Source organism: Mastomys coucha, unplaced genomic scaffold, assembly GCF_008632895.1.
Source record: "Mastomys coucha isolate ucsf_1 unplaced genomic scaffold, UCSF_Mcou_1 pScaffold5, whole genome shotgun sequence".
Classification (NCBI taxonomy): Eukaryota; Metazoa; Chordata; class Mammalia; order Rodentia; family Muridae; genus Mastomys; species Mastomys coucha.
Genome location: NW_022196911.1, coordinates 102,940,959 through 102,956,816, shown reverse-complemented (window position 1 = coordinate 102,956,816; position 15,858 = coordinate 102,940,959). Strand labels below are relative to the sequence as shown.

Below are 15,858 nucleotides of genomic sequence, written 5' to 3'. Positions count from 1 at the left end.
AGCGGGGGTGGGGGGGCAGGGGGGTGCGTGCTGCTAAGATGGCTCAGTGGGTAAGAGCACTGATTGCTCTTCCAAAGGTCCTGAGTTCAAATGCCTGCAACCACATTGTGGCTCACAACCACCCATAATGAGATCTGACATCCTCTTCTGGTACATCTGAAGACAGCTATCGTGTATTTATAATAATAAATAAATTTAAAAAAACAAAAAAACAAAAAAAAGATTGAAGATACATAATCAAAAATCAAATCCATTAACCTTACTTATGAGCCAGAAAAATAAAAACTGGTTTTGGTTGAGTATTAAAACAAAAAAATACACCGGGCATATTTAGGAAACATGTTAAGTGTTTAGAGTAAGGGAAAAGAAAAACATGGCAAAATGTTAGTTGACAAGTGTAAGCTGGGCAGTGGTGGCACATGCCTTTCTCCTAGCACTTGGGAGGCAGAGATAGGTGGGTTTCTGAGTTCAAAGCCAACCTGGTCTACAGAGTGAGTTCCAGGACAGCCAGGGCTACACAGAGAAACCAAAAAAAAAGGGGGTGGGGGGGTAGGTGAAAAGCATCTAGATACCTTTGGTGGTTTGGGATTGAGGTTTTCCTGGTTTTGTTATTTGAGACAGGGTCTCCTGCCTCAGAAACTGACCTCAAACCCACGGTGTAACTTGAACTCTTGATCCTCCTGACTTTACCTTGAAAGTGCTGGGAGGAAAGGTGTATCGCCCCACACCTGGCTTTTTTTTTCCTCTGAAGATGATGGACTCTGCTTTTGAGACCCGATTTCTTTATCTCAAGTTGGCCTTGAAGTCACTGTGTAACCCAGGCTTGCTTCAAGAGTGTCAGAGTCCTCCTGCTTCCACCCTGAGTACCAGGATGCCAAGTGCTGGGCTCAGAGTTCACTGGTGGTTTACCTGTGTGAAATAGACATATGCGATGATTGGCTTGTTTCTTGGCAGGTGCCTTGGAGCACTATGCTAATTGCCTGGATCTGGTAAACAGAAAACTACCTTATGGTCTTGCTCAGATCGGAGTGTGTTTCCATCCTGTCTCGGACACTAAGCAGATACCCAACAGTGTTACAAGGTACAAAATGTGACAGATAACCTGGCTTGGTACTTAAATCAACTACTCATTATTTCACTCTGTGATGCATTATATAATCTCCATTAACTTTCTGATTTTTTTTTTTTTTTTTTAAATAAAGAGTTGGTGAAAAGACCGAAGCTTCGTTGGTATGGTTTACTCCCACAAGGACTTCAAGCCAGTGGCTTGATTTCTGGTTGCGTCATCGGCTCCTGTGGTGGAGAAAGGTAATGTGGTGGTACTCCAGTAATAATTTCAATAGTTAATAATTGAACTCTTATTTTGGAAGCATGGCCTCATGTAACCCTGCTTAGTCTCAAGCTCCATATGTAGCCCAGGATGACCTTGAACTTGCTACCTGTCTGAGCTCTGGGATTATGAGGAGGGCTATCGCGCCCAGTTTGGGGATTGCCTTGCCTAAGCCTCCTAAGTCCTGGGCTGGCTTACAGACCTCCTCCACCACACCAGGCTTACAGACCTCCTCTACCACACCAGGCTTATAAATAGAACTTGATTTAACTGTGGTTTGGGGGTTTGTCTTAGTTTTAGTTTCTTCTAAAGAAAATTATCGTGTATTCCAGAGGGAGACTTTGGTCCCCAGCACTCAAGTTAGGCAGCTTATCACTGCCTGTAACTCCAGCTCTAAGGGATCTGACTCCCTCTTCTGGTCTCTGAAGGCATCTGTAAACACATAACACAGAGACAGGTAGATGTAAATAAAATAACACACATTCCCCTCTAGGCTTGGTTGTCCTTGAACTCACTTTGTAGACCATGCTTTGAATTTTCAGAGATCTACCTGCCTCAAGTGCTGGGATTAAAGCAGGCACCACCACTACCTGGCAAAAATAAATCATTAAAAAAAAATGTTAACTGAAGCCGAGCGGTGGTGGCGCACGCCTTTAATCCCAGCACTTGGGAGGCAGAGGCAGGTGGATTTCTGAGTTCGAGGCCAGCCTGGTCTACAGAGTGAGTTCCAGGACAGCCAGGGCTATACAGAGAAACCCTGTCTCAAAAAAACAAAACAAAACAAAAAAATGTTAACTGCATTTTGGAGGTGCAGACGAGCCTGTCATGAGTGCCACGGCAAATGTGTGGAGATCGGAGTTAATTCTCTGTTTCCACTATGCGGGTTCTGGGGATCCAACTCAGACATTCCGGGCTGAGCAGCAAGCACGCGTACTGAACCATCTCAGTGGCCCTGATTTTGGCTTTTTGAAACAAAGCATCCTTCTAACCCAAGCTGATCTGGAATTCACTTTCAGCTCAGTGGGACCTACGCCTCATGGCAATCCTCTTAGCTTAGATGGGATTAAAGGTGTGAATCCCCAGCCTGCCAGTTCGTTTGTTTGCAGCTTATTTCAGTCCTGGACGTAAAATGGAAAGCCTTGAATATGCTGGGCAAACACTCTGCTACTGAGCTACACTCTCAGGATGCTAGACTTGTAATAGCAGATACAAAAATGGTGCTTATTGTTTCAGTGGGTATCATTGTTCTCCGGGTACAGATGTGCTGAGCGCTGATTCCGTACCTGAGCCTTTATGTTTGGGACTTAACTTACTTTCAACCTGTTGCGGGATAAAAGTCTCAGGCACCCTTAATTCTTTGAGGTAACTGTGGAGTTGGAAGTCGGTGAATCCCAGCATTCAGAGCGCAGAAGCAGATCTTTGGCCAGCTGAAGTTCCAGGACCCCTCTAGAGGAAAAATAAACTAATGAACATTTCACTAAATCAACAAGACATTCTGTTCTGTTTTGCAGTTTGCTATGAGTCCCTCTAACTTCAGCAGCGCCGACTGTCAGGATGAATCGGGACGCAAGGGAAGCAAGCTCTACTACAGCTTTCCCTGGGGGAAGGAGCCAGTAGAAACCCTGTGGAATCTAGGAGATCAAGAGCTCCTAAACATGTATCCTGGAAATGTGTCTGCGATACAGGTGTGTGTCACCCTGAGCTCCCATACGTTCTTTACCCAGATTCTCTGTTTTCCGAACCACTGAAGGATAATTGTGGGGTACCTTGGAAACTGGTAACCTGATGTACATTTTTTTAAGCAGTGCCCAACTTCATAACCCTGACTGCGGCTATCAAAGTCAGGAAATTAACAGTGGGGGCTGGAGAGAGGTGGCTTAGCAGTTAAGAGCACAGTCTGCTTTTCCAGAGGATCCCAGCAAACACATGGTGGCTTACAACCATCTGTAATTGGATCTGATGCCGTCTTCTGGGGGTGAAGACAGCTACAGTGTGCTTATGTATAATAAATGAATTTAAATTAAAAAAAAAAAAAAAGGACTGAACAGTGACCCACCATGATCATCCATCCCACAAAGCCCAGGAGATTGAGTATCCAAGGAGTAGGCCGCATAGGCCCAGGATCCAGCCCAGAGGGCCGTTTCCATGGAGCTGTCTCCAGATGAAAAGTTTCTTTTATCTTTTCTAGTCTTATGTCCCTGACACTTGAAGAAGCCAGTTACTTTGTAGAATGAGCCTTTGAGCAGTTCTTTCTGGAGTTTCCTGAGTTTTGTAGTTGTGCCGTGCCAGGAACACGACAGAGCAGGTATGCCCTTCTCTGGGCACATTAGGGGTCACCACTAGGTGTTAATATGTTATCTTAAATCGCTTGGTTAAAATGGTGTCTTTTAGATTTTGCCGGTGTACATCCATTTATTTATTTATTTTATGTATATGAGTACACTGTAGTTGTACAGATAGTTGTGAGTCTTCATGTGGTTATTAGGAATTGAATTTAGGACCTCTGCTCGCTCTGGGCGCCACTGCTCACTCCCATCAACCCCACTTGCTCCGGCCCAAAGATGTATTTATTATTGTAAATAAGTACACTGTAGCTGTCTTCAGACACACCAGAAGAACCTTCGGAAGAGCTCTTACTGGCTGAGCCATCTCACCAGCCCCATCCATTTATTTTTTAATTTATTTTATTCTGTGTGTGGATGTTTTACCCATATGTACCTCTGTGGCCCATATCCCTTATCAGGCTATCAGATCCCCTGGAACTGGAATTACAGATGTAACCCACCATGTGAGTGCTCAGACTAGAACCCTGGTCCTTTGCAAGAACAAACCTGAGCCATCTCTCCAGCCCTGTGCAGTGTACTTTCATTTCTATCTTGGGATGAAACCCAAGTCTTAGTGAACGTAAAGCCAGGAACCAGTCAAATAGTACGTGCCTTTAATCCCAGATCACCTAAGGTTGAGACAGGAGATGTCAAGGTGAGACTGGCAGGGTTTTTGACATGGCTTGGCTGGTAAAAGCACTAGCTGTAGAGCTTAACAACCGAGTTCAGTTCCTGGAGCCCACACAGTAAAACTAACAACTAAGAACCCATGTAGGTCCTATGACATCATATCCACTTGTAGCCCCTCCCCCCATTATCACACATGCATAGGAATAGTGGGGGAACTATTTAAACAAATCTTCCCTTACCAGCTGTGCATTGGTGGCATACACCATTGATCCTAGCTCTCAGGAGGCAGAGCCAAGTGGATCTCTAAGTTGGAAGCCAGCCTGGTCCACAGAGCAAGTTCCAGGACTGCCAGAGCTATACAGAAATCCTATCTCAAAAAACAAAACAAAACAAAACAAAGCAAACAACAACAACAAAAACCCCCAGACAACTGAACTCCCTTGAGAGCAGAAGACAGTGTTATTTTTGGGGGGGCCAGAGTCAGCATAGGCCTGTTGTGGAGTAGGTGCTTTATAAAATGAATCTGTGATTTATTCTGATTGCATAAGTCTAAAATATATAACTTTAAGAAAGAGTTCTGCGGGGCTGGAGAGATGACTCAGTGGTTAAGAGCACTGACTTCTTCCAGAGGTCATGGGTTCAAATCCCAGCAACAACATGGTGGCTCAGAACCATCTGTAATGAGATCTGGTGCCCTCTTCTGGTGTGTGTCTGAAGACAGCAACAGTGTACTTAGATATAATAATAAAATAAATCTTTAAAAAAAAAAAAAGAAGAAAAAGAGTTCTGCGCCAGGCAGTGGTGGTGCACGCCTTTAATCCCAGCACTTGGAAGGCAGAGGCAGGTGGATTTCTGAATTCGAGGCCAGCCTGGTCTACAGAGTGAGTTCCAGGACAGCCGGGGATACACAGAGAAACGCTGTCTCAAAAGAAAGAAAAAAAAAAAGGGGGCTGGTGAGATGGCTCAGCGGGGAAGAGCACTAACTGCTCTTCGGAAGGCCATGATTTCAAATCCCAGCAACCATATGGTGGCTCACAACCACCCATAATGAGATCTGATGCCCTCTTCTGGTGCATCTGAAGGCAGCTACAGTGTACTTACATAAATAAATAAATAAATCTTTAAAAAAAAAAAAAGAAAGAAAAAAAAAAGAGTTCTGCTAGTCAGTCATAGTGGCACATGATTTAATCTCAGCACTTGAGAGGCAAGGGCAGGTGGGTCTCTTGAGTTCAAGGACAGACAGAGCTACACGGTGAGACCCTGTCTCAAAACACAAAAAAATAAAAGGTTCTGCTAAATGGTACTTTATTCTCTTGTCTTCTGTGAAGGGTCGAGATGGGCGGAAGAACGTGGTTCCTTGCGTTCTGTCTGTTAGTGGGGACCTAGACCTGGGCACGCTGGCTTACCTCTACGATTCCTTCCAGCTGGCAGAGAACTCCTTTGCAAGGAAGAAGAGCCTCCAGAGAAAGGTGCTTTTGCTATGTCACACAGACTTGGAAAACTAAAGGGTTTTTGGTTTGTTTGTTTTGCTTTTTGTCATTATACATTATACATTTATACATTAACTGTGTTTTCCTTCTTCCTCTTGTCCCCTAACTGCCTCAGGTGCTCAAACTTCACCCCTGTTTAGCCCCTATTAAAGTGGCTTTGGATGTGGGGAAAGGCCCAATGGTGGAACTACGACAGGTGAGTTGCCATGACTTGTTACAACTGTGTGCGCGCGTGGGTGGTTTGGAGGTCAGAGGACAGCTTAGGTGTCGACTCCTTCTTCCCTCCTGTGGGTCCTCAGGTGGGCAGGCTTGGCAGGAACTGCCTTGCTTTCCCCACGGAGCCATCTTGCCGCCAGTTGCTAAGAAGTGGGGAAGCAGCTTGTGTAGCTGACTTTTGCAGAGCCCTGCTGGGGTTTCTCAGGCTCTTCCTCCTCCTGGTGTGGAAATAAAACCCCTAGGGCCCAGTTCCCAGCTGTCCCGTGCCTTTACAGCTAACGTGCTGCTTCCAACCATAGGGTTTTTTGTTTTGTGTTCTTAACGGTAATGGTGATAATTCTACCTTGATATCAAACGATTTCTTGTAAGATTTGCAGTTAATATTCTGTTGGCGTTGCTTAATTTATTTTTAGAATCAGTGTGTAGTTTCTAAAATGTTCAATGTGTAAACTATATATAGTACTGTATAACTAGTAATGTGGTCGGGCAGTGGTGGCCTCTGCCTTTAATCCCAGCACTTGGGAGGCTGAGGCAGGCGGATTTCTGAATTCGAGGCCAGCCTGGTCTACAGAGTGAGTTTCAGGACAGCCAGGGCTACACAGAGAAACCCTGCCCCCCCCCCCAAAAAAAAAAAGAAAAAAGGGAAAAAACTAGTAAAGTGTTGAGTGTGTAAATTATAACATTATATAACCAGTTTACAAGTGGCTTACAGTCTCAAAAGCACTTTTCTTTCATTTTTGAAATCTCTTTTGTTTCCTCCAGGTTTGTCAAGGGCTACTTAATGAGTTACTAGAAAATGGGATTTCTGTGTGGCCTGGTTATTCGGAAACTGTACACTCCTCATTAGAGCAACTCCATTCAAAGTAAGATTACCTTTCTTCTCATTGTTCAGTTTGAGGATATGTTTCATTCTACAGATAGAAACAAATCTCTTCTAAATGAAATCTGAAAAATGGGGCTGGAGAGAGACTTACGGGTTGAGTGCTTGCTGTTCTTCCAGAGAGCCCAAGTTTGGTTCCCAGCATCCATATTAGGCAGCTCATAACTGCAGCTCCTCGGGGATTCAGCAGCCTCTTGTGTGTCCTCCACAGTCATTGCACACGTGAAGCATGCGCACGCACGTGCACATACATACACGCACATGCACACACTTTCAACGTAAATCCTTAGGCCTGGATTTGGTTCTCAGCAGCCACATGGAGGCTCACAGATTTCTGTAACTGTAGTTCCAGGCCTCCTTCTGGTTTCTGTGGGTACTCAAGCACACAGATGGTGTACATACAATGTAGGCAAACATAAAATAGAAAGAAAGCAAGCTTTTTATAAAATGCTCCTGGCTTCTCCTTGTGCCTTGAGCTAATTGCCATAGGAAAGAACCCCACCGTCAGGTATTTATGTGTACACCTCACTGTTAGGTGTTTATGTGTACACCCCAGCTCATCAGTTTCCTAAGGATGAAAGTCAGGTGTGTAGAATTAGAACCAAAGGAACATAAATGGGATGCCTTTCCTGGCTGGGACATTTTTTTGATGATAAGCTGAACCTAGCTTCTAGGTAATCATCTCTCACTGAAAAATCCAACATCTGACACTTCTGAGTACTAATACTTTTGTAAATGAAAATTTCCATATGACCTGACCTATGACCGACTACAGTCAAAACAAAGATACTGTCTTAAAATTACCTTTAAGCTGTATGTATAAGGGAATGTGAAACAGGAATGGATTTCATACTCAAACTTTGGTCCCAGCCCCAGGAGAGCTAATTATATAATTAAATATTCAAGGTTCTGGTCCAAGCACTTTGGATAAGGGATATTCAATCTGAGGCATCTTCATTGCTTCCCTCAATCCAGTGCACCACCAAATGCTGAGAGCCTGACTCCTCAGTCTCAACCTCTGTCTGTCTGTCTGTCTGTCTGCGCACACAGCATCTCACATGTATCCTCAAGATCTCTCAATACAGAGTCTCAAACTGTAATCCAGACTGACCCTAAATCATATTATGTCTCTCAGGCTGGCCTCAAAATCATGGAAATCTTTTTGCCTCCTCTTCTTGAGTGCTAGGATTATAGGTGTGAGCCTGTACATGCCTGGCTTCCGTATAGATCTTAACACTGCTCTCTCTTCCCACCATCACCCAGATTAAGATCACTAATATTTTGTCAGGATTATTAAAATGATATTTATATTTGAATTCTCTCTAGTATTGCTAATTTGCAATTTTACTTTTTTTAATAAAAATAATTTATCCTTTTATGCTTATTTTTATTTTTAAAATTTTTTTTAGCTTTTTTGTGTTGAATGTATATCTAAGATTAGGACATTTTGTGTTTTGTTCTTTTATTTTTTGGCATGTAACTCATACCTGCAGTCTCAGCACTCTGTAGGCTGAGGCAGGAGGATTACAGGGATCAGGCCAATATTGAGTTACATAATGAGATCCTATATCTAAAAAGCAATACATAACTAAAGTATACTTTCCAGATAATACCCGTGGGAAAACCACTCTCAGCAGGTGGCAGCAGACCCCAGGAGTGATGGCGAGAGTGCCTTATAGAGCTCAGGAGCTGAGCACGAGGCCTGGGTTTTATAGACTCCAGCAGGACAAGATGAGAATGGAATTACTGGTGTTTGTTCAGATATAAAACAAAGGAGGGGAACTTGAACGTCCTAGTTTTTGTATGCTCTAAAGTCTTGTTTATGGGGGGGGGCGACATTTAAATTTTTTTCTGTTTATTTCTCACTGTGTGTGTGCCATGGCACATAATGTGCAGTTCAGAATCCTTTTGTTGTTACTTTTTTAATGTATGAGTGTTTTGCCTGCATGCATATCTGTGCCATGTGTGTGCAGAGCTCACAGAGGACAGAAGAGGGCATCAGATCCCCAGGAACTGGAATTACAGGGTCTTTTGAGACTGCATCTGTGGGAGGTCCCTGCAAACTCTACAGCCTGCAGCAAAATGATCCTGAGAGAGACGAGAATGAAACTCAGTTTAGCCCAGCTTAGTTAGCCGGCGCTGGGTCAGACTTCAGAGTCTGACACCAGGTGGTTTGATTAAGTCACATTCATGAGCTTTACAATTTTTGAAAAGGTTTCCCGAGGACAGTTAACTCAGTCCCTAGCATATAACAAAGCTTAAGAAGTATTTACAGTGTAACTCTACCAAAGTACATATGCTTCTCCCAGAGAGGTGGGTTCTGCTGACTTAGAAACAATGCTCTAGATAAGGTCTAGAATGACTGAGGGAGTCAGGATTGACCAGGCCCCAACAGAATGTAGAAGTCATTTAGGCTGTGAATTGATGTCTCAAAGGTGGGTTTCATGGAGTGAGAAGCAGTGCTCAAGATTTCCAGGAGAGTCTGGGATAAACAAACACCGTACTCCGGGGTATTCAGGTGATGCATGGCCTACAGATTGCAAAACATCACCGACTGTAAACCGGGCCCTTTTTCACATTCCAGTTGGAAGACAGGTGAATGTGTCCTTCCTTTGAAGAGACGAGTGTGTGTGTGTGTTTAACTGTTCCTGGTTCCCTAGTGCTTATCTGTGTGTGTGCACAAGGATCGTACCCTCTTTACGAATCTCATCCTTGTCCTGGGCTGGCCTTGAACTTAATATGTAACTGTGGATTACCTTGAACTTTGATCCCTCCTGTGTGTTGGAATCATAGACATATAATCCACCATGCCTTGTTTTTAAAAATTGAATGTTTGGGGCTGGAAAGATGGCTCAGTAGTTAAGAGCACTGGCTGCTCTTCCAGAGAACACAGATTTGGTTTCCAGCACTCACATGGCAGCTCACAGCTGTTCCTTAACTCCAGTTTCAGGACATCCAATGCCCTCTTCTGGCCTCCACAGGCACCAGGCACATGTATGGGACACAAATATACATACAAGAAAAACACTCATGTACATAAAATGAAAATAAGTAAAATGTTTAAAAATTCATGTTTAGGGCTGGCGAGATGGCTCAGTGGGTAAGAGCACTGACTGCTCTTCTGAAGGGCCTGAGTTCAAATCCCAGCAACTACATGGTGGCTCACAACCATCCGTAATGAGATCTGACGCCCTCTTCTGGTGCGTCTGAAGACAGCTACAGTGTACTCACATATAATAAATAAATCTTTAAAAAAAAAAAAAAAAGAAAGAAAGAAAGAAATGGGAGTTGGGATAGGGCATAATTCGTTCCCATTGTAAGGGACCACCTGACTGAGGGGAGAGCGACTCGGGCTCTGGGGTGTCCCTGAGGTGAGGAGCTGATGTCTATGTAGGCGCTCATGCGTTTTGTTTAACTGTTCTCTCAGGTACGATGAGATGAGCATCCTCTTCACGGTTCTGATCACCGAAACTACACTGGAGAATGGCCTAATCCAGCTGCGAAGCAGAGACACCACGATGAAGGAAATGATGCACATTTCCAAACTGAGAGACTTCCTGGTCAGGTACCTAGCATCGGCTAGGAATGTGTAGGTCTTCATCTTCTCTGCTGATTCCATCAACTTAGATTCACATGGTTTGGACCTTTTGTATTTATAAAGGAGACATTTTTGGTTCTTCCCTTGATTCACTTTTTATTATGCTTTTGATATGGTCTGTAGTGGTCTGAATATGTTTGGGCCCAGGGAGTTGTGTCACTGTGGGTGTGGGCTTTAAGACCCTGCTCCTAACTGCCTGGAAGGCAGCCTTCCACTAGCAGCCTTCAAATGAAGATGTAAAACTCTCAGCTCTGCCTGTGCCATGCCTGTCTGGATGCTGCCATGCTCCCGTCATAGTGTTGTGCACCTTTCTTCCCAGCACTTGGGGGAACAGTGCAGGCAGATTTCTGAGTTTGAGGCCAGCCTGGTCTACAGAGTGAGTTCCAGGACAGCTGGGGCTACACAGAGAAACCCTGTCTTAAAAAAGAAAAAGAAAAAAAAAAAGAAAATGCAAATCTTGATGGTGTGTGTATAGATACATAAATGCAGGTCCACATACGTTGTGTGTATAAATACACAAATGCAGGTGTGCATAAGTGTGTGCATGCCCCCAGGGAATCCCAAGGATCCTTCTGTCTTGCTTTCCTGGTGCTAAGGTTATAGCTTATGGCAGAGAGCCTAGCTTTCAGTGGGTACTGGGGATCTAATTCCATTGTTCTTGCTTGCTTGGCAAGCATTTACCAACTGTTATGCCTCCCTAGCCCAGTCTCCACCTTGTGACCTTCCTGCCTCTCAGTACAGGGATCATAAGCATGTGCCACCACACCTAGTTTGTGAGTGTCATGCATTGCTAAGCAAGCCATCTGCCCATTGAGCTGCACCTTGGTCCGCAACTCTGTTCTATTTTTGTTCTTGTGGGTTTTTTTTTCAACTTCTGTAGTAGCAAAAAGGTAACAATACTGATGAAGACATGCTTTTTTTGGGGGGGGGGTTCGAGACAGGGTTTCTCTGTGTAGCCCTGGCTGTCCTGGAACTCACTCTGTGGCCTCGAACTCAGAAATCTGCCTGCCTCTGCCTCCCAAGTGCTGGGATTAAAGGCGTGCGCTCAGGCCACTTGTTAAGCAGAGATCTTCAGGAGAGTTTACAGGGTGACCAGTTTCCCTTTACCTAGCTGATGAGTTCCTGCAGCCTCAGCCTCGGGCTAACTAGCACGCCCTTTAATGATAGGTCATCGCCTAGCAAAACCTGTTCCTGCCTGTCAGGACCTAGTTCTCTTTCTCAGTACTGAAATAATATGTAACCTAGTGCGTGCTTTTCTCAGTAATCATCCTGAGCTGGGCTTTTACCTCAGAGGTAGAGGTAGATCACATAGCAGGGCCCTGGGTTTGATCCCCTGTGACACACTGGGCACACTCAAAAACACAGCACAGTTGCTTCTCTATTCATGACATAACACAGAATAAATGACCTTGGGCATTTAACATTATGTGTGTGAGTGCTTCAAATTTTCCCTGACAAGTTGAGCATCTGCCACCAAAGAGTTTGACTCCTCTGTCCCACCAGTCACTGAGAGGTTCCCTGGAGTCCCGAGCTCCCTCACACTCAGCTGCCTTGTGTCTGAAGCCCTTCCTTCTGAAAGCCTCCATGGTACATACCATATAGATACCTGCCTAATGGTCTGAGTCTTACATGAAGTTGACGCCTGCAGCTCCCATCCCTGGGTGCTGTTTATGGAGAACACCGCCAGGGGAAAACAGAACTGGGGAGATGTAAATTGTGTCTGCCTTTACTTACCTTGGGCCAGCATTTCATTGTTCCTGTGCCCGCTGATGCTTTCTTATTAGTTAGCTCGCTCTATGACCCTGACGTTGCTAATCAACAGCTGCGTGATCTTGAACAAAGTTACAACTTTTCCTCTTAAAAATAAAGACCAAGTGCCCATCCCCAGCAAGGTTGAATGCTTTCCCCTTATATTTGGATTTCTTTCTTTTCTTTGCTTTTCTTTTTCTTTCTTTCTTTGCTGTTATTGCTATTATTGTTGTTGTTTTCAAGACAGGGTTTCTGTATAACCGTGGTTGTCCTAGAACTCACTCTGTAGACCAGGCTGGCTTTGAACTCAGAAATCCACCAGCCTCTGCCTTCCAAGTGCTGGGATTAAAGGCATGTGCCACCACTACCCAGCTAGATTTCTTTATTTTTAAAAATCACATTTACTTATTTAGTGTAAGTGTCTGGACATATGTTCCCTGGTACATGTATAGAGGTCAGAGGACAACTGTCTCTTTCTACTCTGTGGTCCTGGGGATTGAAATCAGGTTATTGGCTTGGCAACAAATACCTTTATCCACTGAACCATCCTGGAGGCCCAGGACTTCTTTAATTAAATGCTATGTTGAAGGAGCCAGCCATTCCATTCATACGCGCACACACAGACACCAAGAGCTGTGTCTATAGTATAAGAACTCTCCTAGCAGTGTTGTTTGTAAGAGCTCAAAGCTCCTAACAACCCCAGATGTAAGATATGTAAGATATGGTGTGTGCTAACTAACAGCAGGATCCTAATTAGCAGAAACATAGGTACACCTCACAAAAACGGACGAAAGAACAAGTGCTTGTGTTGCACATGCAGCTAAACCCAGAACCAGGCCAAACTTAAGATATGGGGCTAGAGACCCAAATCTATGTTTTGGGTTAATTGTTTTATGTGCTATTTGGGGGATCAACTTTCTCAGCGGTCTTCTCCCACTAAGTCTTGCATTACCCTACATGTTGCACAAAAGTGAAGGAACTCAAGGCCATGGGCAAGCAGCTCTAGTCAGATGTGTCTTCCTGGGTGAGCCTATATAACTTCTGACGAAGGACCCAGGTATGTCGGTCGGCTTTCCCTCTGGAGCCTCTGCACATCATGGAGTATTCGTCCTGGGGATGCCTCTACACTTTGTGTGAGAGGGAACAACTATGACCAGGTCCTGATAAAGTTTCTAGGCTAAAAGCTCAGCAAGATTACAGGAGAAACACAGAACTAAGCCTTTGAGGAGGTATGTCAGCAGACAAAGACTGAGTGATAATAAATCAAAACGTTTCAAAGAAAAGCAAAACAAATAAAAACAATCCCAAATGCCTTCAACGTTCCAAAAGCAAACATGGTGAGTGAGCATGAGCTGTTCTTCCAGAGGGTCAGAGTGTGGTTCCCAGCACCCACACTAGACTGCTCATGACTGCCTAGAACTCCCCAACATGTGGCATTCACTCACACAGACAAACTTTAACCAAAACCCTAAGGATAGGTTTAGGAGTACAAAAGTGGTCAACTCATTAAAAAAGCAAAGGAAGCCAGTGGGAGATGGTAGTTTTCTCCTTTTATCTCAGCACTCAGAAGGCTGAGTTCAGGGCCAGCCTAGTCTACAGAGTGAGTTTTGGGACAGCCAGGGCTACACAGAGAAACCCTGTCTCGAAAAAAAACAAGGAAAGAAGGAAGGAAGGAAAAGAAAATGCATTCTCATATGAGGAGCTGCGTTGGGGCTGTGCTTATAGAGAGGCTGCATAAGGGACCTGGACCTTGTAACAATGTTCTACCACAATGGGGGAATCACTGTTTGCTTTCTTTCGCTTGCTTGCTTGTTTGTTTGTTTGTTTGTTTGTATGTTTGCTTTTCCTGTTTCCCTTCATGTTTAGCTGGACTGGTTCAGACTGGCCCAGTTTGCTGGCCACACAGACTGGATGCCTTCTTTGTAAGGTCAGGCCTGCTCACAGTACTGACATTAGCTTACAGCAGTGTTGTGGAGTTTTTGCCCAGCCTGAATGAACTGGTGCTTACTAGCCTTGGCATCCACAGTGAGCACAGGTCTTCTTGGCTGGCTTAAGAGACCTTACGATGACATCATGGTCAAGCTTCTTCTGCCTGGGAGCGCCCTTGCCTCCCCAGCCACGTTGGCCTGGGTCCTGGGAAAGTGAGTGACTGCTGAGATTTTTGGTTTTGTTTTTTATATATTTAATTTATATTTTTATTTTCATTTCTTTATGTGTGTGTCTGAACCCAGTGTGAGTCATTGGAGTCCAGAAGAGGAAGTTGGATGCCTTGGAACTGGGTTTATAGGCACCTGTCGGCCACATGATGTTGGGAACCTACACATCAATGTAGGAAAACAGAGATGCAGCACAAGTATATGTACAAATCTTTCCTGAGATCTGGGCTTTGACAAGGTCTCGAGGCAAAACCCCTGGAGCAAGGAACACAGCCAGAACCCAGATCTGATTTTTAAATCAAGGCTCCTTGGGAAATGGCTCAGGGGCAGATACTAGATGAAGCTGGGGCCTGGCTACTTTGGTGACAAATTAGATGCCCAAATTAGCCAAAGGAATAATTTCCAGATGTGAAACATACATTCACTTTAGGTGACCAGGTTAAATCTTTCTTGATTTTGTGTTTTAAGACAGGGTCTTGGGCTGGTGAGATGGCTCAGCGGGTAAGAGCACTAACTGCTCTTCCGAAGGTCCTGAGTTGAAATCCCAGGAACCACATGGTGGCTCATAATGAGATCTGACACCCTCTTCTGGTGCATCTGAAGACAGCTACAGTGTACTTATTTATAGTAATAAATAAATCCTTGGGCAAGCGGGGCCAACCGGATCAAGCAGAGGTCCTAAAAATCAATTCCCAACAACCAGATGAAGGCTCACAACAATCTGTACAGCTACAGTGTACCACATACATACATAAAATAAATAAAAATAAATCTTTAGAAAAAAAAAAAGACAGGGTCTTGCTATGTCGTCCCAGCTGGCCTCGAACTCAGGATCCTCCTGCCTCAGCCTAGGATGAAACTTTTAAGTGCCAGGTGAATTTCCTATTTCGCCATATACATCAGCTTACTAGAAAGTCTTTTACACTGGGACACAGTCAGTTTCTTCGCACTTTAGTAGGTAAGTTCAGAGTAGAAGTAATCAGCTTTTCTATCCATACTGCCTTCTGAAATTGAAGAGGGAAAATAACATAGTAAAGCTACAGCTGTGAGCTCAGAAATACTCTTAAAAAGAATGCCCATTTCATGTGTGTCGTCCTAGGAATGCCCATTTCATGTGTGTCGTCTTAGGAATGCCCATTTCATGTGTGTCGTCTTAGGGGTCAGCAGTGCTAGCCACCATGCTTGACCGTAGTTCTATGCCAGGGTCCCACATGGAGAAAGCTGACTCCCCATCTTGTCCTCTGACTTCTGTGTACATACCATGGCATATCTTGGCCCATGCGCACACATACACAAGAAGTAAACATAATAGATTAGTTTTATTTTAAAGCCCCATTTCTAGATAGACAACCTGAAAGAAGCAAGTCTTTTCTAGTATCATAACAATTTATTCAGTGTGTGCATCTCTTTCTCTCTCTCTCTCTCCCCCTTCCCTCTCTTCTCTTCTCTTCTCCCCCTCTTTCCCTTTCTCCCTTCCCCCTCCCT

At 44.3% G+C, this 15,858-nt stretch overlaps 2 protein-coding genes across 6 annotated transcripts in view; one reads left to right on the top strand and one right to left on the bottom strand.

Annotated features, from left to right (window-relative positions):
- Polg2 (DNA polymerase gamma 2, accessory subunit) overlaps nucleotides 1-12,355 on the top strand; it is a 14,280-nt gene extending 1,925 nt beyond the window's left edge. The window contains exons 2-8 of one of the 3 annotated variants that reach the window (XM_031352224.1): nucleotides 955-1,081; nucleotides 1,203-1,308; nucleotides 2,842-3,015; nucleotides 5,613-5,753; nucleotides 5,890-5,970; nucleotides 6,753-6,853; nucleotides 10,298-12,355. In XM_031352224.1, the coding sequence (XP_031208084.1) occupies nucleotides 955-1,081; nucleotides 1,203-1,308; nucleotides 2,842-3,015; nucleotides 5,613-5,753; nucleotides 5,890-5,970; nucleotides 6,753-6,853; nucleotides 10,298-10,463 (896 nt within the window). In that variant the 3' untranslated portion in view covers nucleotides 10,464-12,355. The remainder of the gene's footprint in view (nucleotides 1-954; nucleotides 1,082-1,202; nucleotides 1,309-2,841; nucleotides 3,016-5,612; nucleotides 5,754-5,889; nucleotides 5,971-6,752; nucleotides 6,854-10,297) is intronic. The other 2 variants (XM_031352225.1, XM_031352226.1) reach the window with 2 other exon arrangements.
- Nucleotides 12,356-14,931: 2,576 nt separating this feature from the next.
- Milr1 (mast cell immunoglobulin like receptor 1) overlaps nucleotides 14,932-15,858 on the bottom strand; it is a 16,708-nt gene continuing 15,781 nt past the window's right edge. For all 3 annotated transcript variants that reach the window (XM_031352227.1, XM_031352229.1, XM_031352230.1), the window contains one exon: nucleotides 14,932-15,377. In XM_031352227.1, the coding sequence (XP_031208087.1) occupies nucleotides 15,325-15,377 (53 nt within the window). In that variant the 3' untranslated portion in view covers nucleotides 14,932-15,324. The remainder of the gene's footprint in view (nucleotides 15,378-15,858) is intronic.